We start from the raw sequence: 26,420 nt of genomic DNA on the forward strand, positions 1-26,420 counted from the left end.
CATCTTTTCAAGATAACATAGCAATCATTCGATGGGTACAAGGTTTTGATACTTTTGTCATTATCATGTCATTATCATTATAAATGTAATATTTAAAAAGATTTGAACTGCTGGTTGGTTCTGGGAAATTGTGATATACAATATTTCCTTGGTTTCTCACATTTCAGAGACTAAACGTTCAATCAATCAATTGAAAGATAATCGGCAGAATAATCAATAATGAAAAGTCAGTTTGCAGGACATGGACATGATTAAATAACCCCAAACATTTGCAGACTTTCATCACTTGTAAGGCTCAAACACACACCTTGTTGTCGTAGGTGACGCTGCCGTCGGGCGTGGTGGCCGTGATCTCTGGTGTGGAGGCTCTGAGGTGACCGGGGGACATGATGCTCGGCTTAGCCACACCTAGACACATGATCAGGTAGTTACGCCACAGAGAGATGTAGTTGTCACTGGATCCTGCCGTGCTGGTCTTCTTTGCATTCACTGGACTGCTGCAGAAAGACAAAAGGAGAATAGGCAGGTGTCAGGATATGTTATGGATCATTTGTTCTGTGAGATACGATCCCATTCTATGATCACAGAATGTTTTTTGAGTACCAGGTAAATGCCTAAAGAGTAGAATATAATGAATGTGTATTCTCGTACTTGGGGTCAACCAGTGGCAGGAGCAGCTGTAGCCGTGTGAAAGCGTAGGGCCAGGCGTATCCCAGGGCGATGGGGCAGTGTTTGGGAAGGTGCTCCTGCCGCAAGAAGATGTGCAGGCAGAGCACCCACGGGTCCTTCACACCCTGGGAAAAGATCCAGACGTGGCTCGGGCTCTTCACGTCGTAGGAACTGCTCACCAGTCGAGCGCTCCACTCCACCAGCCACTGCAGGTCAACATGGTGGCTGAGAGGCAAGGTGGACTAAGGGAGGGGGGAGGGGAGGAATTTAAGAATGAAACACATCAGCGAAGGAAGTCATTTGGAAGATTGTGATATGAATAATGTTTCTGATAAACGCTTCACAATAATACACGTACCGAGTCAGAGACAGCCACATGAACAATGCTGTCCATTACAGCTGGGCTCAGCTGGTCCATGATCTCTATCATGGGTTTGTCATCATCCTGGAGGTACAGACATTTATAGTATCAGCTATTTTTGTAACAGCGTCATACAAAGTGAGAGGATTCACGGGCTGCATATCAAATCACAGCTACGGTCAGATTGCTCTCTCTTCCATTCTGCTGTTTCCATGTCCTCTCTCCCTGACATGTTGATATGCTGATATATGCCTGATATGTTTGTTTGGTGAACATGTGAGTTTCCTGAGCTGTACCTCAGCGTGTCCCAGAGCTGTGAAGAGGCAGCGTATTTCTCTTAACACACCGACAGCCAGCTTCCTCGTGCTGATCTGACACGAGCAGAGGAGCAACAGAGCCAGGCCCTCTACCGCATGGAGCACTGAGCAGTGAGGGCTTCGCTCTGGCAGTCTGGGGCTAGACTGATGGAGAGGGGAGACAAAGAGGGAGCAGAGGTTAGTGAAGAGAAGCAAATATTACTGTAAGTCCCCTTGTTTTACCATTAATGAAACCTGTGGTTATGGCTACAACCCCTATGTGATGTGTGAACAAATAACCAAATATGTCTGCAAAATGTTAAACTACAAACCTCAACTCCACCTCTCGTCTTCCCCTGGAGCTGCAGAGCTAACCTCCACTGTGTGAGCAGCTGGAGAAGGAGCTTCACTGATGCATCCTGCAGACCCTGATGGGTGTCTTGAACCTGGAATAGTTTGGAAAAGGACATTTATAAAAGGGCTGCCAATGTCATGTTAGTATATATTTTTAAATAAGGATAAGGGCCTTTGGATCACTTGTGTGTCTTTCTGTGCCTCCTGTTGCACAGAAGATCATTTAAAGCTACACAACCATGGAGAAAGATAAATAGGGGCTGTAATCCTAGTTTCTGTTATCTAGTGTTTATCAATAAACCAAACCTAAACACGTGTAAAGGAAGTGCAACCGATGCAAATGCAGAAAAATGATCTTTTACTGTTGAGGTAGCGACATGTTTCTGTCCAGTTTATTTATACCTCGCGCAAAAGGAAATGTGTGTAACCGAAAAGGACGTCCTCCCTCCAGTCTGAGAAGTCGAGTAACAGGCTCTGCAGGGAGTTCTGGGAAATAAGACGAAGCTCGTCGTCCATGTGCACCGTAAGTCTGTGGGATGGATGAGAACACATGAACAGAGTCAAGTCAACAGAATAGAGCTGAAATAAAAAGTGTTTTTAGTTTAGGAAACTGTTTCTAACTCACCGTGAGAGCAGGTCGATGAGCTCAGGTTTGGACATGGCATCAGGAAGGATACGAGGAATAGCAGCCACACATGTCCTGAACAGGTCGATTTTAGGCTTCCTTTCACCACTGTGAAGATGGAGGGGGACATTAAGCATGCTAACACTTGCTTACGGCAGGGAAAGTTAGCCGTTTGCAACTCTAAATATATAAGTAAATACAGGTAGGTCATGTTTTGCATATAAGAATGTATCTTTTAAAAGCATGCACATTATATTTATCACACATGGTAATTTGCTAACATCACTAAAATAGCATAATTCAAATGCATTCTTCTTCTATGCTTCATTTAGAATTTGGGCTTTAATTATAGCACCAAACAGGATAAGCCCCCTCAGCACTAAAAGGCTGAAGAAAAAACCCCACTTCAGTGACTGCACTTTATAGTTACATACGTGATCATGTCTTCTGGTTCTTTGTTGAGCATCTGGACGCTGGTGAGCATCATACAACGACCCACCTCCTTGTCCAAGTGTCTCAGGATGTTGTCTAGAGTCTTTCGCACCTGGGAGTAGTACAAGGACATGCCTGTGGAGAAAAGGAAGAGTCAGTACATGTTGTGGGAGACTTCATTCAAGTTACACTAGCTTGAATGCTTACAGAAACACACACACACACACACACACACACAGACCTATTAGTTTGGCTTCCTCCTCAGTAAGTGTCTTGCTGAGATAAGTTTTCTTCTTCTTCAGAGAGTTTCCAGAGGGCAGAGTAGCTCCCGTGTTGGGCATGGGAGGCTCTCCGTCCTTCTGTTGCAGAGCATCTGCTATCACCAGGAACGCCCGGAGACCTATGTTCATACGCTGGAAACACAGATAAAGCACAGCATCCTTTATTAGTGCCATAGGGTTTATCAAGAGCAATGGCTAATGTGTAGCAGGGATTGAGTAAAGGCACCATCACCAGGCCGTGCTTACACTTTGACAAAGAAAATCGTGTGTTATGCTAGTAGCGGCTAATGTAGCCTCGAGCCGCTAGTCTCGCGCAGAGATGAGACATGGGGCAGTTTATCAGACTTCAGAGAGCTCCCTCTGAACCATGAAAGGCCTGAAGACTATAAATACAAATAGGAATGCATGTAACATGGCCAGTGTGATACACATTGAATGTCTCTCTACCTCTGGGTTGAGACTGAAGGCTTTGGCAGGTTTCCCAACACTCAGCAGGTCAAATATGATCTCCTTCATGGCGAAATCCAGTTTCTCCTGAACAGAGGACAACAAACTGGTGTTACAGGATATCAGAGTGAGACTGTACATCGACTGTGGGACATTTATATGACAAATGATTGAGAAATAAACAAATGGAAACAAAAACAAAAGAGATGTAAGGACACAATATATGGATACGATACATCTTATTCATCTATATGTGTTATTTACACTAAATGTCATATATGCTGTTTGGTAGTAGGAGCAACTGTGGGAAAAGATACTGAAATTATATTTTGTTTGCTTTTGACCAGTTTCTGCAACTTTGTCAACAAAGATTTTTTGTTTTTCTTGGTGACGGCAGAGAGAAGCAGAGTAAATCTTGGAAGTTGGCACATACTTGGCGACCCAATAAACACAACAAACCTCACTTTAGTTTCTCATGTGCTTTGACCTAAAGCGGAGAGTAACAACCCAACATCTAAGACGTCATGCGAGTCTGTGCATGAGAGTGTTTGTGATACACACCTGTGCAATAAACTGGATAATCTTGACGAAAATATTAAGGGGCATGTCTCTGGGCACAACGCTCCGACTCCCTTTGGGGAACAGAGTTGAGGTGATGGACGTCAGACGACTGCGGGAAGAAGGAGAGACGAGAGAGATGAGACACAGGCAGAGAGGGAAAGTGTTGACATGTGAAATACCTCCGCAGAATCATCACATGTTTCTTTTTAATTAAACGCCACAAGAGTTTTCTTAGTAGCCCCATTTGATCAGTTTATTTATAACAAGGTATCACAATATACTTATCAATGACATATTGCTGCAAAAACAACACTTTGTTGGTGTGAAATATAGACGACGTGGGGCTTTTACCTCTGTGTTCCAGTGTTGCTCTCGCACTTTATTCGGATCATGTAGACCCACAGCAGGCGGTAGAGGGATTCTAGAGCCACGCGTGACATCTTGGGGTCTTTATTCTGCATCCATGCGCATGCAGACAAAGATTGATTGTGTTTCACCAGGTGCATTATTTCACATACCTCCATCTTACAAAAATGTTTCTTTCCTCATTCCTCACATATTGTACATTACAGACAGACACGTGATTCACTGTACAGCATGCACTACATACACTGCTTTCTCAGCATATGCAGTGTGATCATAAATTTAACGTCAAACAGAAGTTAATGAGCCTCCATCCATCGCTTTGTTCTTAACCTGCAGTGCGTCCCTCGAGGTAATACATGATGGTTGGTTTTATAGAGGTGTTACGTAGCGCTCGTGCAGCAGTGTGAAGTTCAGTGTCGTGTGTCAGTCACTTTGTCAAAATCATTCCCCATTGGCACAAACTGCATTTTCTTTGTGTGCGAGTAGAACACGGCTTGTGATCTATACAAATAACCCTTACTATGGTAATACTCGCATTTGCATGGTGTGGACAGAAAGGCTGACCTTGAGGTTTGACAGGCAGTTGTTGAGGAAAATGTGCCAGCGGCTGAGGAAGAACTGCTTCTGACTGACACACAGCAGGCAGGTCACCAGAGGATACAGAGCCTGGTGTGAGGAGAGACGACAGATGGGAGACATTTGCATCAGGCATTTCAAATTCAAAGTTCATTCATTGAAGCTAAATATTAAATAAAAAGGGTTCAGGCTGTCCGCCAAGTGTTCTACACGTATGCAGCTTATTACTTGAAACTGTTTTTAGATGTCAAATCCTTTAAATAAATAAATAAATAAAAGGTTTGGAATAATTTATTTCAAGCTGAAATCTCCGTTCTGAGCTCTTCCTTAATTTTTATATATAAATCCCTCATTGACCGTTTTTTTTAATCAATCATTTACGTCTCCCTCTCTGGAATTAAGTCAATTTAACAAAACAAAACACTTAATTTTTCTGTGCTTCATGTTTCCCCTACAGTAGGTTTCGTTAGAATAATAGGACAGTCTGACGTTTCATTCATTTGTAGACTTGGAACACATTAAAGCAACAACAGTTTCAACACAGTTTAAAGAAAAGTTCATCACAAAGTTCACAAACAGGAATGTGAACTTTGTGTCATTTCAATCACCTGGTAAGGGAATGCAAATTCTGCAGTGCATGCAGATCATTCTTAAAAATGAATGCCTTCAATGACCTGTGTGAGTCCAGGTGCACCCGTGTCATGAATGGTTATGGAAATTCTGGGTTTGAGGAGCGCATCATTTGCCTGTCACTCCTTATCAAAGTTGGTATTCGTTATCTGTCTCCCTCCCATTTCATTGTCTCCTCTCTCTCATTCCTATCATGTTTGCATATTCCGCTCTGACGTAGTAGGGTATTGTGTGTTCGTGTGCATGCATGCCAGTGCGCTGTTCATACAAACAGTGTGTGTGCAGAGAGGCTTTGAATGCATGGTTTGTCGGAGTATTTGGAAAATCTTACGAAGGGAACGTGCATGGTGGCCGTGACTCGTGTCCTCTGACACTGCAGACTTGTGTCTGCAGTGTCAGAGTCTCTGTCACAGCAGAGGGAACCTGTGCACATCACAAATAGCACATCAACAGCCACAATGCAACACAGCAGCCTGGTGCCACCAAACGTTGAGAATGAAACTAAAGCGAAATATTGCCTCATCAAGCATTGCTGCGCTATACCACAAAAACTTAAAACCATCCAATTTAAAATAACTTCTTTCAAGAATCTTCTCAAAATGAGTGTGTTTCTTGAAACAAGAATGATTAAGGGAGGTCAAAGGCTTAAAATGGATAAAAAAATAAAATAAACATGAGTTTGGGAAATACTTGAAACAAGTTCATTCAGTTTTTTTTTTTTTACTTACTGGACTGGCTGTTCTTTTCACTCTTTAGGAACTAAAAACAACTTCTTGTTACCAGGAAGGACTGTAGTTTTGGTAATCCTGTATCAGAGATTGTTGCCTGTTCCTGTTTCCTTAACATTCATGGTTAAAACCTTTAGGCAGTGACAAAGGGAATTTCCATACCGGTCCTGACAATTAGTTTTATAGCTTGTTTGTGTGAGACCACTATCTTAATTAGGGAGATGTACTGCATCTAATTTTCCTGATTCCCCTGCCCCTGTTTCACTGCTGTGGGCAAATAATTGCCCATCTGGCACTGCTACAAGAGCTAGCCTGTTTGACTGCATACTGCACTCCTGTCTCCTTCCCACGGAGAGATAAAAGCCCACATGTTGGAGAGTTACACAAAGTGCTTTCACCAATTGCTGTTAACAGGAGAGGCGATGAAGAGAGACGAGCGGTGATGAAACAGAATATGAGGGGCAACTTACCAGAGAGTGTTTCTTCCTAGAGGACAAGTCCAGTGTGGTATCGTACAAACTTTCCACGAAATTTCGTAGACACGGCACGTTCACCTCGTTCTTCACAGTCTGGGGGTGGGGGGGAATGAATAATGCAAGTTAGTTTAGAAAAGTGTTTTTTTTTTACTAGACCCGAATGTCCTTATTCTACTTCATGTGATGCAGATAGACAGACAAGACATTATATATTCATCAGTTTAAGATTCTAATTATTCTCAAGATATAGACACTATTTATTTAGACCAGCAGATATACTGTACAGACAAACAACAACTTCAACGCAACTCTGGCTTAAAATTCAAATGTATTAACGAGGTGCACTGAGTGGTGTTCTTAGCAGTAAGATGAAAAGCACTTACAGCAGCTACAGGTACAAGTATCTCCACAAAGAGTCCGGCTAATGAGTGTTTAATGTCTTTATCCTTCACTTCCAAGAAATACTGCGCACACTCCTAAAGACGTAAAGAGAGAAAGAGAGTCAGACACGGTAAGAAAAACAATGTATGTACATGATAATTGTGTGAACGCAATGCATTCTCACCACTGCAACTACCATCAACGAGTCAATGAAGAAAGCACTTAACCCCTAATTACTTCAGCGGAACTTCCCAGGAGTCAATAGGTTAGCTGTATGATACCAAACTGCTTCCAGGCATGAATGTATGCAGAGAAAGAACACGTTTGTCCCGTGAACACCCCTTTAGATTCCTAAACCAGAGCCTCTTTACAATGTGTTGGTATGTAAATAACAGGTAAGGGACGACAATGATTTCTCGTTTTACCTGCATGAACTGGAAGGAGGCTTCAAAGTCTTCCACCGGGTACATTTTGATACGGAAGAACTTGAGTCCCATGATGAGGCTGATGGTGGACTGGATGACGTAAGGGCTTTGCTCCTTCGGTCTCAGCTCCTTCAGCTCGGAGATGAACTTCTTCCTCACTGCTGGGAACCTGCCGACGAAATGGCAACCAGATGTGAACAGTTGCTCTATTCTCTTCGGAGTTATCGTAAATGTTTTCATACCCAGTTCTCGGCTTGAGAGTTGGTGAGGTTGGAGAAATGACTAAAAACAAAGCAGCAATCATTTTTTCATGAATGTATTTGCTTGTATTAAACTAAACTCTTACTGCTCTATGCACCTGTTCTTTTGCATGTGGACATGGTTGTGTGTGTGCTTGCATATGTGCCCACCATCCAAATAGATTTTTTACCAACAGTGCTCTGCAGGCCTATATTTAGAATGGCATCTAGAGGGGTGATGTGGAGGGAATGTGTGTGTGTGTGTGTGTGTGTGTGTGTGTGTGTGTGTGTGTGTGTGTGTGTGTGTGTGTGTGTGTGTGTGTGTATATGTGTTTGTGCACTTGTTCTTCGAGCGACTGCGGGTTTTTTTTGTATGTGCTTTTGCATGCTTCACAGGGGTTGCCACAGCAGTTAAGTAAGTGGAACAATCATCGGCCTTCTGTTTAGTGCTGAGTGTTTAAATAAGATACACATAAACACTGTGATCTATACACCAAGCTGGGAAAACACTCATACATAATGCCAAGAAGTATACACACAGATTGTTTATTGCCTGTGTGTACTCAACATTTTCACAGCCCTGTGAGTAAATAATGTACTACAAATAAATAACACTTTAAAAAAGGGGTGTTAGAAATCAACTAAGACGCGTAATCTAGTGGAAAAACCCATTATCCACACAGAAGGTGGTCTTGCATTTGCTAAAGCAGATCTCAAAGTATTGACTTTGATCCATTATTAGATTGATGACTGCGTTAAATGATGTGATAGCTAAGCTAGTGTGGGTGTGTGTGTGTGATCGTTTGTGTGACTGCAGGGACTATGCTGCCCTGTGAACCTCTTCCATCACAGTAATAACCTCCTGGCAAATGGGAACAGCGCTCATCTCTCATCACACGACATTACACAGATGGAGGACCATCATCTGGAGTGTCATTATCCTCAGTTGCCATCGCACGCGTATTTACCAACACGCACACACACACACACACACACACACACACACACACACACACACACACACACACACACACACACACACACACACACACACACACACACACACACACACACACACACACACACACACACTTGTTTCTTTTCCTCACTTGGACTCCTTTTGTAATTGCTGTTTCCAATGGAAATGGGGTCAAGAGGAGGACAGGGAGCTAGTAAATTCCTTTACTGTAACATATATGTTGTATACATTTTGGATATGTAGCCAATTGGAGATTATACTTTTAACAAATTTACAACAAGTAATCCGAAAATCTGAAAATACAATTAATCCCCTGTTGACAAACACTTCATGTGTAAGCTCACACAAACACACGTGCAGTGTAAAAATGAATTTGCACAGTACCTGGACTGAGCTACAACTCCCACTACTTCAGCATAGAGGTCAGCCACTATGTGCATGTTGCCTGTGTTGGGTCCCAGATACCTAAGAAGTAGAATATAAAAGAATATTATAGTATATAGTGCTCTTCAAGAATGTAATAACAATAAACACATTATTTGTAATTTGTATTAGTGCATGTGGATGTCAAAACAAATGAAGACAGTAATGCACTGAAACTTTAAACTTTAAACTGTATTTAATGCATTCTTGTAAATTATTTGTGTTTCCATATGTGGTCATTCTTACCCTTCTTTGTATTTGAAGTGTTTAAAGGTCAGGTTTATAACTTCTTGGATGAGTCCATCCAAAAGAGGATGGAGTGGGATCTGGATTGAGAAAAAAAAAAAAGTTATCAATTTATTCAGAATTCTGCTATTTGTATGTATTCTGCTCACAGTGTTGGTGTGCAGTATATTTGCATATTGTTGACTGGAAGAAAGAAAATACAAATAATTATTTGCTTTAGTTTAGTTACAGTGTCACATGTGGGGGGTGGGAAATACTCTGGACAACTAGTGACAAGTAAGTTGTTAATTAAAGAAGAGTGTGTTAAATATTCAAATAGTTCCCTGTGACTGTTTAAACCCTTTCACAGTGTAACGGAGGGCATCTGTATTAAATGATAAAAACCAATGCAAACATTATTTTACCAGTGTGTCTTTGTGCCCAGTGATTGAAATACTGTTTGAGGACAGACTTCTTTTTTTTTTTAAGTTTAAACCCACTCGTGCCAATAAGTTTTGAGAGACATACAGCATAGTGCAGAATTACTAATCACACGGACAATTGGGACTCACCTGTTTCAAAACTTCTATAAGTACGAGAGAAAAGATGAAGTCTATCGCCAGATCTCTCCTCTCCAATAAGTAGTCCTTCTGTTGCTCATCACTGATGCAGACAGACAGAGAAACAAAGAAAGAGAAGCATTAGTTTGTACAGCACTCATCCTATATGGGGGGGGCCAACGTGCACACTTCTGTTCTTGCCTTTGTACATGTGAGAATCTGCTGTTATTATATTTCCATTCATTAATTAATAGTTCATTGGTTGTAGGCACCATCTAGTCCACTAGGTAACTTTGTGTACTCAGTGTGTAGTTTGACTGAGATTTAGAAACAATAAACACCTTCAGTTCTGGATCAGTTGTGGTGCTTGTGCCGTTTATTTATGTATTTATTCAACGGTAGTATTGTTTTAAGTTAGAATGTTTTTCTGTGTTTGCAGAGAAGAGTTTCACAATTAAATGTGTGCGTGTGCCGTTTGCGCTGTCTCACTTTTTAGACTTGGTGTTGGCCCTGGGTCGATATTCATGGGACTCGTCTTCCAGGCCGTTCTGCCTCTTGTACCAGTCGAACAGAGTCCTCAGGATGGACGGCAGGCAGTACTCTGCTAGAGAACTCATACTGCTGATCAACTGCACCGGAACAAGGAGGAAGAGCAGATGAAGGTGAGCGAGGGAGAGAGAGAGAGAGAGAGAGAGAGTGTGTGAGGTTAATCTCATTGTCAAAATAAGATGGCCTAGAGGTGGATGACAGAGGAAAATAATGTGTATATCATGTCAGGTACACGCACCTGGTCGAACTGTGGGTCCTCTCCTCTCTGCAGAGACTTGTTAAGTGGCTTTTCCTGTGAGATAAGAACCGACAGAAGAGAAAACATCCACGTCAGAACGGGTAGAATTGTATTATGAATCTTTGAGGTAGGAAACTGCAAGTTAAAATGCCTCAAAACTGTCAATCAAACTCAGACTGATTAAAATGTCACTGTATCTCCCCAGACTCCAACAATTTTCGTCCGTAAATATTGAAGACATTTAACATTTTTGTTGGCGTTCCATTTTTAGCTAAATGTAAATGTGATCATCGGCTAAGTGCTTAAAAACACACCCAGAACCGATTTCATTACTTAGCATCAGACTAGGTGCTTAAACCACTAACCTTGTTATGTTCCTTTCATGAAACATATAAGGCGTTCGGCCCTAAGTGTCATATACATACAAAAACACTGAGATAAAAGGCCAAACCTCGAAACAGATCAGACATTTGGATTCATCGGCAGAGCCAAATAAGAACTAATTAATCCTCTAAACCCAAAGAACTTTCTGGGTCACTTTGAGACAAAAGGTTAATATGAGAGACTCAGAGATTGGGTTTCAGTAGATCCCACGTACTGTATTCGGTTAGGTCTGCAGGCAGAAAAGATGCAAATGTGTGAATCCAGGACATCTACATTGCAAACCATAAATCTGTTTTAAAACACTGTGTGCTTGATGAGACGTTAATGCATGTGGAAATAGAAATGTTGTTTTTTGTTGATGTACTGTTCAAAGTTGTAGCTGTAGCATCCTCAAATGCATCAGAGGTAATACAAATAAGAAAAGGACAACGTAATATACTGTAGCATTGTGCACCACCGGCAAAGCCAGTACACCGTAATAGTTGACAAATGGCTGCAAAGAGGTTACAGTGTGTCTCACTGTGAGATGCAAACAGCCTGTTCCATCTTAAAACAAAAAGATGAGGTATTAACATTCATTCATAGTCTTAGACAAAGGTTTGCACCGTGTGAAAAAAGACCTAGGTTCAAATATGTAAAATGAATTACTTTTCTAAATGTGTTTATATAATGTACAGTATAAGCCAGGATGCTATGGATATACTATATAGCAGTGAGGCACATTGCAGGCATCACTTCCTTCGCCCAAAAAAGATTAGTCAACATAAAAAGGTCGCTCAGACAAACACAATCAGATAAAATGTATACCTACATGATGCTGTAACCTGAGAGCGATGGGATGAGAAACAAGAGACAAAAAAAAAAAAAAGATAAAGATGCAAAGTCACTCACCAGTGGTTCGGCCATGATGATGCGAATCTTGCGTTCGGAGAGCAAGGTGAAGTTGGCGAACAAGCTTTTTAGGACAAACTCGCCCGGCTTACTCTCAGGGTCCACGTTGACGGGCGCCATGACGACAGGACCCTTCCTCTCTCCCAAGGTTCCACTGATTGGCGGGAGGGGTGGCTTCAGTCCCACTGGAGAGGCTGGGGGAGAGTCAGGACAGGTCAGTTAGTCTGAGACACACGAGGAAGACATTTTTTCCGCCATAATTTGGAGGTTTTAGGGGATGTATTTAAGCCTATATTTGTTTACATTTTGGCAAATTGGAAGCATTAAAAGTATTATTTATTAGCAGTTCCTGTTTGTAATGTACCCATGGATGTAAAGACAACCATCACTGGAGTACTTTCATATTGAAGGAAACTTAAAAATGTGATGATTCGCAGGCAAGTTTCATGAGGAACGTCTATTTCCCATTATTTCTAATATATGGATGTTCATTCATAATGAAGATGATTGTGTATAATATCCTTGGGAAGCATGAGTCACACTCAATTTGAAAAGATTCAGATTTGAATGAGTTAAGATTCAGAGAAGAACTTTTGACATGAAGGGTTTTAAAGAACCTTAATTGGCGACATGAGCTGTGTGTCACAACCACAGCTGCAGCTCCGCCTGCTAAACTTCAAGCTGTTATCTTCATATAGCATTGTACAGCTGACACACAGACCCTCATGCTCTCTCTATCTCCAGCCGCTTGTCTTAATAAAGCTCATACTTTGATGAACAAAAATTATTTGTCCACGTCAGAACACATCTTTCATTTCTTTCGTTAAAACTCCTCAGCCATGACTCATTTCTGTTTAGTGACCGTTTGTCCGAGTTTGACAGGGTACACTTTCCAGGCACACAGATGGACACACTCACTCACTCACTCACACACACTTGCTGGGTAGTCCATGTTTATATGTCTCCCTTCTGATTACATCATTAGGGAGAATGGACACTATTCATTCTTGCGAGATGTAACGATAAACGCAAAGAGAAAGATAGACAGGGAGTGGTTGGCGACTAGAAGGGGTTTGAGTGGAAGACAAACGACAGACACATATAAGGAGGGAGAGGGCATTTCCTGTCATGCCTCTATGAATATTAACATACCCATTAAATAGAACAAACTCATCATTGCAATAAAGGGCATCTGTGACGATACACTATAAGAGCTTAAGCAAATCCTGCATACACTACGGACTATTACTACTTACTGATAATCATAGGTCAAGCAATACGGTTCACGAAAAAACACAAACAACGGCTGCAACAGTAGCCAACAACGAGCCATGTATGACTCGACCGAATTTGCAGGTCTCTGAACATGCCGAGAAAATCAAGGTGCGTAAAATACTTCTTTCCACAAGGTGAAACAAAGCTTTAATTTACCAGAGTGTTTTTTCCAGAAGTGTGTGTGAGTTAACAACTTTGTCAGGTCTCACCAACCTTTCATGACCACGTGACCTGACCTCACTTGAAAGGTGAGATGTAAACACTAATTCCCGGACAGAACAGACCCCCGGGCCTCATAGACATCAACCTGTTTGTGTGAAAGCCGACCACTCAAATGAGGCAAACATGCGTGCACATGAACACACACCCCTGCACGCTTACCGAGGCCCTTGATGAAGCTGATGACACTTGCCCTGCTCCATTTAGTTGGCACTTCCATGGTGAAGACAGCCAGACAGGGAGACAAGGATACAGCGGGTAGAGGTGGGTAAAATGGGCAGAAACAGTGGGATGTAGGAGGGATGGGACTCTGAGAGAGGGTAGGGAGTTGAGGAGGGGTAGCGGAGTAGTCTATAAGATGTGAAATACAGCTCCCATGATCGACCCATAAAAGTAATTCCTTGCGGAGAGATTAGCGGCACAGAAGAAGTTTGTCTTTAATATCCAACTATTCCGCCATGACAGTAACTACAGACATCAGAATAATGTCTGGCTTTTGCACTAGGCATGTTTAACCAAAGCTAAAAGTGTGAAGCTCCATCCTTCAGAAAATGATAGGCAAGTAAAGTGAAAGTTGTGCGCATGGAGCGATAAAGAAAACTCTCATGACAGCTGTATTCCACATTCAATCCAAAATGAAACAGGAAGATAAGCTGTATCCACAGACCGGAAGAGCCATAGCCCGGTCAAAACTGCCCGAGTGAAGACGACTAGACGCCTCAGAGCGGCGAGTGTTGCAATCACAGACGAAGAGATGGTTTCGAAGAGTCTTCTCAAAATAGCAGACGAGACAACCAACTTGTTCCGTCGTGAGTGAACTCTACCAACGGGGATCGAGATATATTCCAATGTACTGCTCCAGCAGAGGCTTGGGTAGATCAGAGGTTGCGTAGGGCCCCATGTTTGAGAGCTACATGAGCCTACAGACCAACTATCAGTTTCTAGTTTAGCTGCTCCAATTCCAGCCTGCCACTTCCCGCTGTACGACAGCTCCTGCGACCTTGGAATCCGTGCATTGGAAGGTTGTATTGAAATAAAGCGCTTCTTTGAGAGTGGTTTTACGGCTGTCTTTTAGTTGTCAGTAGCAGTTAAGTAAAGTCTACTCCTTGTGGAGATCTGACCAGAAGAGTTGGGTTGGAATTTCAACACTGCCCCGAGAGAGAGGCGAGGGGAGGAGGGAGGCGCTATATATAGACCACTGGAGGTCACTCTCTTACATACCCACCACTCCCACTGACCCCTACTCATACACAAGTGCACACACATGCAAACACAGGCACATTCAGAAACACACATATAAACACATGTACGACAATATTCCGACGCAGACAGTGACAAATCAGGAAAACAATGTAATGCGATTAAACTGCAAAGCACATGGCACTGATCTAATTCTGTGAATAGAAGGTTGACTCTAAACAGAGATAATCTGGTAAGAATTTAAGATGTGAGTTTAGTGTGTGCGTGTGTGTGTGTGCGTGCGTGTGCGTGTGTGTGTGTACACGCATGTGTATGTGACCCTTATCCATGTCGGTGAGGAGAAGAAATGAGAGTAGGAAGACGTAACAGTGTCCAATAAAGCTGTCTCACATTCGAGCACTTCCCCGGACCCTCATGAACATTTGCATGACTTAGCATTTTAGGAGGTGAATCAGCAGAAACTTCCACATCTAGTCAATACAAATCTACCTTGTTTTAATTACATTTTATATCTTAAAAGGTTCATTTAAGAGCCTGAGATGCAAAAAAGATGGATGAGAAAGTAGCAGAGTATACAGGGAGGACATAGAGAGTATTAATTGATGGAAAGAACATTTATCTATTTTGATAATAATTGTCATTTTAAAAACAAAACATTTGCGAGCTCTAGCTTCTCAGTAAACTGAATAATCTGAGGTTTGGACTGTTGCTTGGACAAAATAAGACAGTTTAAGACATCAACTTGAACTTCCAGACTAAACGCTCAATCAATATAGAAGATAATCTGCAGATTAATGAATTTAATAGGTAGTTTTACATGTATATTCAGGTTTACCTTCATCCATAACGACAAACAAGCATACCGAAGTGATGAATCATGACTAACTTGTGAGAACGCACATATACACGACCTGACACAACAAGAACACAGCTTTTTAAACACAAGTCGTCATAAAGAGGTTGAAATTAAGACCAGGATGTTAACTTGGGTTGGTAAACATTGCACCGAGTTGTCTTGGCTTGTAAGAATATAAATCAATACCGTAGAGCTTTAACAGTTTGTTGGCAGTGTCTAAGTAAAGTGATTTGCGATGAGTCACTTTTAAAAGCAGAGACAATTACCAAAAACACACACTGACTGCCCTCGACAAGAACTAGCAGAACCAAACGTGTATGTTGTGAGAGGAGGGAGCTGATAAACTGTCAGTGCGTGTGATTAATGTATTCTGTGATTTTCATCGTGTTAGTGTTGATCCTTTAGTCAGTTAGTTATGACAGCTTTCAATTCAACAAAGATGAATATGTTCACATATACAATTGAACAGTTTGACATATAGCTACAAATTAAAAAATGTGCAGTGTTTCTCAACAATACAAATATGGCCCTTTTGTTTACATTTGGATTCTAAATTTTCTTTCACGATCAACACCATGTAATTATGTAAAAAGTGTGTGTGTGTGTGTGTGTGTGTGTGTGTGTGTGTGTGTGTGTGTGTGTGTGTGTGTGTGTGTGTGTGTGTGTTGACAGAGTTGATATAGGCCTACGCATGATTATTTCTGTACGGCTGGCTTGAGAAGGAACAAGTTCAACTTGATGAGGTCAGCATTTCTCGCCATTTTAACTCGATAAATAACTTACGCTTGAAAACACAAACCTAACTTGGACTTATCAGGCCTGTTTATTGCCTTTCTAGCGTTCTGACTGCCTTCATCATCATGACCTTGGAGCAGACAAACCTACGCAACTGAATTTGGTCCTGTAGCTGAAAGAAGCTGGAGTTTAAATGAGGAAACGTACAGCATCTCATTGTGGTCCATGTGATTTATTTATTTTATTTTTATAACATCACATAGATGTCTGAGGGAGGACCATCAACACTTCCCCTGCAATTCCTCTGTAACCCTTACACCAACATAACCCCTGCTGACAGTAACCTTCAGCACACACCTAATATATGAGCTCCACACGGCAGCCCTGCTTCCCACACACACACACGTTTTTTATGGTGTCTAATGAAAGGGAAACGTACACAATACAAAGACCATTTAGCGACAGAGCACATTGAAAGGCAGCAATGTAACTCTTTAACTACCAACAGAAGTGCCCACACATATGTATACGGGCACAAAATGAAAGCTTACACAAGCGGTGTTCAGTCAATATATGAAAATCACATGACAGGAGAGGCTGCGGGCTGATCTCTGCATCCTCTATATTAACATGGCAAACATTGATGCTACAGTAAAGGTAAACTACAGGCTGCATGATGAAAAACAAGACAGCAGTGCTTTCTGCTTACTGTAATGTCTCAGGTTCATAGCTGAAAGTGGGGGAAAGTACAGTGTGTCCAGTCGAAGACGGTCGGGATGTTTCTGCTGGGCATTCATGCCAGACTTCCTCACATACAGTAGGTATTGATTAAGAGATTGGAGTTTTTTTGGACTATCAACAGCGCATTAGGGTTGACAGAATGATAGCACATGTAAAGATGATCTGTGTATTTAATTGCAAACTTTTAGTGCTGGACACACATATTATAACAAAGTCAAAGATTGATTTCTTCTTTTGCTAAAATATGTGCTGTATAATTCATATAGAAAACTGCTCAAGAGCCAGATTCACCCTCAACTAACAGCTGGAGCAATTCTCTATCTCTCAACCACTTATCTTCCGTTATTTCATTGCGTAACAATATTGACAGTGTGGATCATCCTGTACGCTGCCTCTTTTTCTGCTTCATCCACTCGTAACACACACACACACACACACACACACACACGGACACAAACAAAATAAGCATAGCTTGTACACTGCAGGATCTGCTGACGACTAGTCTGTCACGAGGGCAGACCGCATCACGCATTTGTTTGGCATTCGAGCAACAACAACTGTGATGCGTTAGCTGTACTCACTCCCTCCTAAGGACTTGAGCAGAGACTTGATGCTGATGTCAAAGAAGCCCGAATCCTGCTGGCTGGTCGCCATGGCTGCAGAGGCTATGTCGCCACGGTGACAGACAGCAGAGGGAGGACAGGACGGCAGGATGAGGCGTTGCGGACAGAGCAAGTCAGAGAAAGAGAAGTGCGCTCCCAGAGAGAAAGAGGAGAGAGGGATGCGGCTGGGCAGCCTGCGATGCGGATGTTGCGGCTGTCTGCTGCTGAGTGTGTGTGTGTGTGTTTGTTTGTGTGTATGCGTGCGTGCATGCATGCACAAAAAAGAGCGTGTGTGAAAAAGAGAGCTGCACTCAGCCTTGCCTGCGCTCTGTGTTGCTATCTTGCTGGCTAACACCCCCCCATCCCCTCTCTGTTTTGCTCTCTCAGGACAGTGATACACAGATGTTGGTAGACGCAAGCAGCCAATCCTCTTAGAGGGAAGGCAGAGAGAGAGAGAGAGAGAGAGAGAGAGAGAGAGAGAGAGAGAGAGAGAGAGAGAGAGAGAGAGAGAGAGAGAGAGAGAGAGAGAGGAGAGAGACAGAGAGAGAGAGAGAGAGGAGAGAGACAGAGAGGAGAGAGAGAGAGAGAGACAGACAGAGAGAGAGAGAGAGAGAGAGAGAGAGAGAGAGAGAGAGAGAGAGAGAGAGAGAGACAGAGAGAGAGAGAGACAGAGAGAGAGAGAGAGAAAGAGAGAGAGAGAAACAGACAGTAGATAGTACTGCACAGGGGGGGTGGCAGAAAAGGAGGTAGGGACGATGAATTGATAGTGGGAAGAGGGATACTGGAGTAATTAAGATGGAAGAAACAACAGGGCAGAAATGCAATATTTCCTGATGACTGCCTGCCTTGACCAATGAGAGCCAAGGAAAGCATTGATAGGCAGTCAGCACCAACGAATAGCCAGGAATAATAACTGGTCATTGGTATTACCTCCTCAGATGTGTCCATACTGCACATACATTCTAACCAAGAGTAATTAGAGTATGAAGTGTGGCATGCATACTACTTTTAGACTCTGTTTGCATACTGACATATTATGCATACGAAGTAGAATGTAAAATTGAGTATGTAGTGCCTTCCAACTGCATAGTATGCAGATTTTGTGTACATAAGAAATGCCCGGATGTAGGGCTATAGTAGATTAGTGTGAGACATGAGTTTACTGGACATACTCAACCGCCCCAAAATGCATTGCGTCTCTTCAGACATGTGCATTGGCGGACTCAGAGGCAGACGGTTAAAATAATTAACTGGCTGAATAAAATAATTAGGAATGATTGCAAGTGACATGAAGGTATGGTTTGGAGGAAACAGGAGCGCTCACATTTATCTATATAATGTACTGTAGAAAAAATATTTAAGAATAAAAAATGGAATCATTTTTAATTGCTTTAAAATAATACTGGACATTTCTACATTGAGTCGAAGAGGTAATGCTGTGGTGAACAATTTTCACTCAGCGGTAGCTTGGACCGGTTGATCGATATAGACATGTAAGTTGTATTGCTTTGCTGTTAATGCCATCCTTAATTGTTAATTTAGTAGGAAGTATGCAGTACATACTGACTGAGTATGTAGTGTGCAGTACGTTAATATGCGATTTTTGAGTGTGGTGGACACCCACAATGCAATGCAGAATAGCAATTGTCTTTAATAAAATAAAAAAAGATAAGGTCCTTTACTTTGTTCCTGAAGCTGTCTCTACATCATCCACATTTTTTCTGTAATGTCTGTGTTTGAAATCACTCCTTATTTACTATATAGTGCACAATGATGTATGCTGTAGTCAATGGGGTACAAATGAAGGGCACATGTCGCCCTCATGTTTCAAAATCCTACTTTTTATCCCCTAACTTTTACACTTTCAGTTTGATTCCTTCACTAAAACAATGTCCTCTTAATGCCCAACTGCCTAAATCCAGCTGGCTCTAGTGTTGATGCAAATGTTAAAATGCTCATTTGAGTTGTCTGGACTTGTGACATCTGGGATTTGTGTTGGAAAGGAGTTTGAATACAAAACATCCAGTATCAGAGACAAAGAATGTTACATGCAGTGCCAAGTTAAGTCCAATGTGGAGACATAAGTTTGGTAATACTCTGGAAGTACTAATACACAATGAACAACTGTGAAAGATATGCTCTAATGGGAACTAATAGCTTCCACCTGGGGACTGTCTGTTGTACCAATCTGCTACATCTTAAGTTTGGGTTGGTATGTTCAATCTGTCTGGGAAAACCTTAACAGTGTAATGGAATAAAAAAACTCCTTCATATTTGGAACTTTTCAAAAAATCAGATTTATTAGTTTATTTATTGTATGTATATATATATATATATATATAGTTTATATAATTATGTATTTACTAGCAGTACATTTGCTTTACACCAACAGCACAAACAGATGATGACTTGTCTGGTGATGACAGCAGTGACATACTGTAGGGTGGTGCTACACAGGCTATTAACTTGTTTGCGTCATTTGCAGTTATTTCTATACAATCTGCTCAGCCAAATTAACTGCGTGGCAATTAAATAGTTTTGTATTCCTTCCAGTAGTCATGATGTGTGACACTGACTGCTCTTGCAGATATAGATTTAGCCTAAGAAATCAAATTCAGCTCTGGTGTTAGCTAGCTTGAGAGGATTTAGTGAGTAAAAAATGTAGTTACAGGGCCTGCTTGATGAAACATCACATACCTAACATTTTCACTGGTTTACCACCTCACCCACTTACTGTGTTAATTCCCTCCTTAAGTAACTATGTGGGCCAACACCAACATTTACCAGCACTTTGCTTGCAGCTGATACTTTCCTTCCACCCTACTGCGGTGGTTGTTCTTGACAAACCGTTTAGTTTCTGACTATTAGACAATAGTTAGAGAAAATAAAATCTCTCCCTCCACCTTAAAAGGTCACATATTCCCTTGGCTGTCCTCAAACATGTCTGCCTAAGCAGAAAGGTATGATGGCCAGATGCTATGGTTGGGTGACTAATAAGAGTGGATAATTAGGGTCATCGTGTAATTCCCTATATGAACTGCGGAAGTGCCACAGGACATGTGAATGGGTGAGGGAGGGAGAACAGAGGCAGGGGGAGAGAAGGAGTAGAAAGTGCATAAGATACAGTATCATGCAAAGTTGCAGCTCACAGGGGAGCTACCCAGCACAGGATGGCCTGGTTCACATTAAAAGACAATTACAGTCTAATCTCAAAGGAGGAGAAATATAGCAGAGAACCACCGCAGGACTATTCCTGTCTGCAACTTCTGCTTACTCCATTACATTCCCGGGTCAACTGGTATCAGCAAATAACAATTTCTGATTTGGTGTTACTTAATCAAGAAAATTAATCCAAGTTGACAATCACAGAAAAGCAAACCAAATCAGATTTTTTATAATGTTCTCCTCCTGCAGCTGCAAGTTGTCTGTGCATAACCTCCACTTGCTGGAGCACTAACTAAGCAGCTGTATTCAAAAACGGTTACTTTGTTATTCCAACCCACTGCGACTGTATCTCTTATTATTCAAGAGAAAGTATGAAAATGTCAAGGAATACTGTTGACTCTATTTCTCGCATTTCTCATTAGGTTAAAAAGTTACATCTGCCAGCTGTGAGACGATGTGAGGTTGTAGTTGTTATGTATGGGCAAACTAAACATGACACAGGTATTTTCTTTGTGAGAGGAAAAGCTGGGGAGGAGGCAGAGTAAGACCAACATTTCCTACGAGATTAAATAGCAATGTCAAGAGAAATAGAAGAGAGAAAGGTGCGAGTGTTTCATGACCTACAATGAAAATAGGGATATATTTGCCACAGAGTGACACACACTTATTCATTTGATTAAAAAAAAAATAGACATAAACACACACACACACACACACACACACACACACACACACACACACACACACACACACACACACACACACACACACACACACACACACACACACACACACACACACACCCTGATGGAGGTCCTAGAATTCCTCACATTCTGAGCAGGGGCCTGGGCATGCCAGCTGTTGGAATGTGACTCCTCCACACACACACGCACACACACACACACAGTATAGCACAAATGTCACAAACACAAATTGCATTCCATTGACCTCAAATATAAGGCATTTTAAGTAGTAGACCGTAAATGTATTGTCCAAAGCATACTCACACAGACACACAGGGCAAAGAATCATGTCCGGTCTGTATATGCACTCTATACACTGGCTGTTAGATGGGCCCATTTCTTGTAGGGATGTCCGGATCAAGTTTCTTTGGCCCGATACGAGCCCTTTAATATTTGTTATCAGCCGATACAAGGTCTGATCCGATACGTATATTTAACAAAATGTTGATTAAATACAGTATGTACCCGACACATTGAACTGCGTAGCCTTGAGCTACTTGATCCAGATATTAAAAGGTCCTGATTCAAAACTATAAAGCTGATCATCTTAAATGATTTATATGATATAAATAAAAGTTTCGCTGGGAGAATGTGAGTGTTGAAACTGACATAACGGGATCAGCTAGAGCAGGGGTCGGGAACCTTTTTGGCTGGGAGAGCCATAAAAGCTAAATATTTTTTTATGTATTTCCTTGAGAGCCATATATAAAAATATATAAATTTGAATGCAACTTTATGCGTGCATTTTTTAAGAATAACACGTCTCCGATTACTAATAGCAGTATCAGTGTTTCATTGAACATGTGCTCTTTTATTAAATAAACTAAACGCTTACGTTATTTATCTCATTTATGTGCACGTTTCAGTGTTTACTGCACGGGGGTCAAACTCAAGGCAATTATATCCGTCTCGCGAGAAAATATCATATGTCTGTCATAACTGGCCCGCCGGTTTTGGTAATTACATCAATGCATGGCACAACCACGGGAAAATACATTTGAGGAAGTATCTAAATGTGTGAATGAAATGAAAGTTTTTGGAAAGCAAAGGGAAAGACACCACAGATCTCTGGGACGATGTGAGCTGGACTGTTTGTGCGACATAACGAAGCATCTCACTGTTAAACCTGCAGCTTCAGGGCCGTGTGATCACAGGACATGTATGATGCAGTGAGAGCTTTATAAGCCGAGCTGCCTGTGGGAGACTCTGATGCAGAAGGAAACTTTGGTCACTGCGTGTTTCCAAACACTGACAAACCATCTCCACCTCTGTGTTCCCGACAGCATTCTGCTCATAAACTGAGCGCATTTGCCGACTTTGCAGCTCAGAAATTTAAATTGAACTGCTCAGCAATCCGTTTGCAGTTGACTTAAATATGTTCCATATCTTTTTGCACTTTATCCAATATGTGTATCCTGTTCAATAAATGTGGACCGTGTTTGGCCCTCCCTGTGATTGAGTTTGACACCCCCGGTCTACTTGCTTGCTTTGTGCAGTTTTCTCCTCTGCTCGGTTTCGCTTAGGGCGGGGCTCCGCCCCCTACACACACATGTGTGAACACACCTTCACCTACAGCCAGAGACAGAGCGGAGGAAAGGAGAGGGGAGAACTAAAAACAAATCCGCTGCTAAATGTTTTTACTTTAAAATGTCACAATATAATTATTTATTACTCGTTAATCATGTTAAAAAATGTTAAACGAGCCATATTACATTATCGAAAGAGCCATATATGGCTCGCGAGCCATAGGTTCCCGACCCCTGAGCTAGAGAGATGGTGTATCCCTCCGTTGGAGTTGTTGGAACTACAGAAATACGAAAGTCCACTCATGGTTGTACAGTGGTGTTACAGAGTGATGCGTCTTGTCTTTGACAGAGAACAAACAAACCTGACAACAGCCAAGTTTCATTTGGGCCTGACATCAACTAACTCGTTGAATAAAGTAACTTAGTGAGCTGATATGACCTGTGATGGTCATTTTAAATGGTGAGGTGACGGTCAACACAGCCAACAATGAGGAGCTGCCTGAATGTTCTGTTTGCTTAGAAGAGAGACGAGATAACAGATGTGTTACTGTCAGAGCTTAATGAACAGTAGAAGAGAGTGGTATGTCTTCCCAGGAGAACATCATTGAATTTGAATATTTCCTCGATTATTCAATTAATAATTTAAGTAAATGGTGAAAATAGTGCTTATCGTGATTTTGTAAACCCAAAATTTGATATTTGAAGAAAGACCGTTTACGATCATCATGACAAAGAAAAGCTGCAGATCCTCACACGATAGATGCTGGAACCGGGGAATGTTTAGTGTTTTTGCTTAAAAATGACTTTAACAGGGTGCCCTGGTAGCAAACCTAGAGCTCATACAACTAAGTCCTTACCGCCCAGGTTTGACTCTGAGTCCCCTCTCTCTTCCCTGCCTTCTGTCTATCTGCTCACACACACACACACACACACACACACACACACACACACACACACACACACACACACACACACACACACACACACACACACACACACACACACACACACACACACACACACAGTGGTGTCTCCTTGACACAGCTGGGTTGATCAAATAGATAACTCCTGTGAAGAATGTGTGTGTGCGTCAGTAGTTTTCATGTCAGGTATACCTGTCTCCCCAACATCAAAGCCCCAACTTTACCTTCATGATCTATGCGCTCATTTATTGAGAAGTTAATTTTTCCTGAAAGACATGTTTGTGCAGGTGGTATTGTGTTACACAGGCACCACCTCACTCCAGATTTCCCCTTTGACTGTACGCCCACTTTTCTCCATTCTTTTGAAGTTCAGCCAGATTCCACTGAAAAATGTATAGTCAAATACAAAATGACTCTCAAAGCCTTTCTGCTCTACTCGCCCTTATGCCATTCTCTTGAAATTAAATTATTCTGACTTTTTTGTCTCTCCAACATGATCCTTTTAGTTTGAGAAACAGGAAACATGTTGAAGTCTTTTCCTTAGTACTAATTTCTCACTATTAACGCTCACTCTGGATAGTCGCATCAGTTAAGTTAATGTACTGAAAGTGTGAGGCCTCCTTTGGATTTTGACCCGGCTTTGGCTTTCCAGGAATAGACAGAAACACAGCACCTGTTTGTCCGTTAAGAGATCAGCTGATACTATTGTGATTTCTAAGGGTAGACAAGGACAGAGGGCAGGTCCCACAGATAAACAAATTACCCTGCAACTAAAAGGTTACAAGTTCAGACACATTTTCAACTGCAATAAGTGTGACAGAAGGCAACAACTTTGAAGCTTAAGTAGGGGATGAAATACTAATAAAACTGTCGTAGTAGTGTCTCCAAATACTTTAAAACACAATCTTGCTAACACCATTTAATTGTACTTCCTAAAATACCATGTTTCCTAATGTCAGCTGTGCCTGGCAACATATTGTAAATACATACATAAAGTGTTTTAATGTAAAATCAGTAATATTACCATTAAATCTAACCGTACACCCAGCTCTATTATACTTTGACTGACTGCTAAAGGTCTTTGCGTTCTCCCACGGTTGGAAGTGTTTGGATATTCCCAGAAGTTAAGGTAAGATGAGAAAGAGTGAGTGGTTTGGGCAAAAAATAATACTGCGTTAACTTCTGAGGCCAGAACCACATAGGCGTGTCTCTCTCTCCCCCCCCCCCATTCTGTAGAATAAGGATTAGTGGAGTAATCTTATGCTGTTTTGTCAAAACACAGAAGGTATCCCTTTTCACAGGGTCGACAGAAACCACAACAAAGACACTTGTCAAGTCAAGTCCTCAAGCCACAGCAATGAAGAGCCTTGTTATGGCATACATGGAGAAACAGAGGGGGTCTGAACAGGTAGGAAGACATCTAAAAACCTTTATCAAATCCCAGGTTGGATAAAAACCCAGCCCACATTCCAGTTGGGGAATCGAGCATCATTAGTTGAGCTGGATGTTCAAGCAGCCTTTCCACTATTTCCAACCTGACAAAATCCTCAGGTCATTCCCAAACAAACCAGAATTATTACAAAACCACATGTTTTCATGTCACTGACTCCTTTGCTAATTGTTCTCTCCTGATTTACTCTATGTGAAGTTCACTCTTAAAAACAAAAGATTGCAAGCTTGTCTGAACATACCTCCGAAGATTCTTGTCCTCTTTCTGGACCTAGACTGGAACTTAGGAAACCTCCCTTTCAAGTCACTGCGGTCAAACGTGTCCAACGACCGAGAGGCAATACACTCCAGAACTATCCAAGTCTGGCCATGGCTCAGTTTGTCCAGATCCTGGTCTTGGCTCAGAGAGTGGCCATTGCAGTGGTTTGAAGTGCTGCTTTCAGCCCCAACGCTGGTAGTGCTTCCTACATCTTCTAGAGACATGTCTCCACGAGCCGCAGGAGCTCGACACACTCCTGGACTGGTAGTCTGTTTTCAAAACCTGGAGCTCAGAGCTAGGAAGGAGATGCTACATGATGTTTCTACAGTAGATTCAGCAGTTAAAAACACAAACACACAAATTGGTAGCCTTGATCCAGAAAAGCAACACTGAAAAAAAAGATTTAAAAAGACTGTTCAGGCAATCCTAAAATCCCTGTTTTCATTTTCTTCATCTCCTTTTTGTCCACATTTTGGTATCCAATGTCTTCTCTTTATGTCGAGTTCATTCAATCCAGAGACAGTGAGCTCATTGCTTTGTTGTTTCAGATATACAGCCCTCCTGAGAGTTCAGGTTCTCCCCTGAGAGTTTCTCACTCTCTTGCTTAAAAATAAAATAAAAACTATCTCTG

General features: G+C 41.7%; 1 protein-coding gene across 5 annotated transcripts in view; it reads right to left on the bottom strand.

Annotated features, from left to right (window-relative positions):
- The window catches only part of fryb (furry homolog b (Drosophila)), a 49,501-nt gene extending 23,615 nt beyond the window's left edge, over positions 1–25,886 (bottom strand). For 3 of the 5 annotated variants that reach the window (XM_029447520.1, XM_029447521.1, XM_029447516.1), the window contains exons 1-23: positions 17,704–18,106; positions 12,097–12,290; positions 10,822–10,875; positions 10,524–10,663; positions 10,047–10,137; positions 9,496–9,575; positions 9,211–9,291; positions 7,609–7,777; positions 7,186–7,278; positions 6,797–6,895; positions 4,957–5,058; positions 4,378–4,481; positions 4,027–4,135; positions 3,466–3,552; positions 2,979–3,150; positions 2,740–2,872; positions 2,306–2,413; positions 2,083–2,209; positions 1,659–1,772; positions 1,327–1,491; positions 1,028–1,114; positions 652–911; positions 308–497 (exon numbers count right to left, since the gene is read on the bottom strand). In XM_029447520.1, coding sequence (XP_029303380.1) covers positions 308–497; positions 652–911; positions 1,028–1,114; positions 1,327–1,491; positions 1,659–1,772; positions 2,083–2,209; positions 2,306–2,413; positions 2,740–2,872; positions 2,979–3,150; positions 3,466–3,552; positions 4,027–4,135; positions 4,378–4,481; positions 4,957–5,058; positions 6,797–6,895; positions 7,186–7,278; positions 7,609–7,777; positions 9,211–9,291; positions 9,496–9,575; positions 10,047–10,137; positions 10,524–10,663; positions 10,822–10,875; positions 12,097–12,290; positions 17,704–17,998 — 3,054 coding nt within the window. In that variant the 5' untranslated portion in view covers positions 17,999–18,106. Of the gene's footprint in view, positions 1–307; positions 498–651; positions 912–1,027; positions 1,115–1,326; positions 1,492–1,658; positions 1,773–2,082; positions 2,210–2,305; positions 2,414–2,739; positions 2,873–2,978; positions 3,151–3,465; positions 3,553–4,026; positions 4,136–4,377; positions 4,482–4,956; positions 5,059–6,796; positions 6,896–7,185; positions 7,279–7,608; positions 7,778–9,210; positions 9,292–9,495; positions 9,576–10,046; positions 10,138–10,523; positions 10,664–10,821; positions 10,876–12,096; positions 12,291–13,752; positions 14,671–17,703; positions 18,107–25,772 lie in introns of those variants that run through there. The other 2 variants (XM_029447518.1, XM_029447517.1) reach the window with 2 other exon arrangements.
- Positions 25,887–26,420: the final 534 nt, after the last annotated feature.

This window comes from Cottoperca gobio, chromosome 14 (genome assembly GCF_900634415.1).
Source record: "Cottoperca gobio chromosome 14, fCotGob3.1, whole genome shotgun sequence".
Taxonomy (NCBI): domain Eukaryota; kingdom Metazoa; phylum Chordata; class Actinopteri; order Perciformes; family Bovichtidae; genus Cottoperca; species Cottoperca gobio.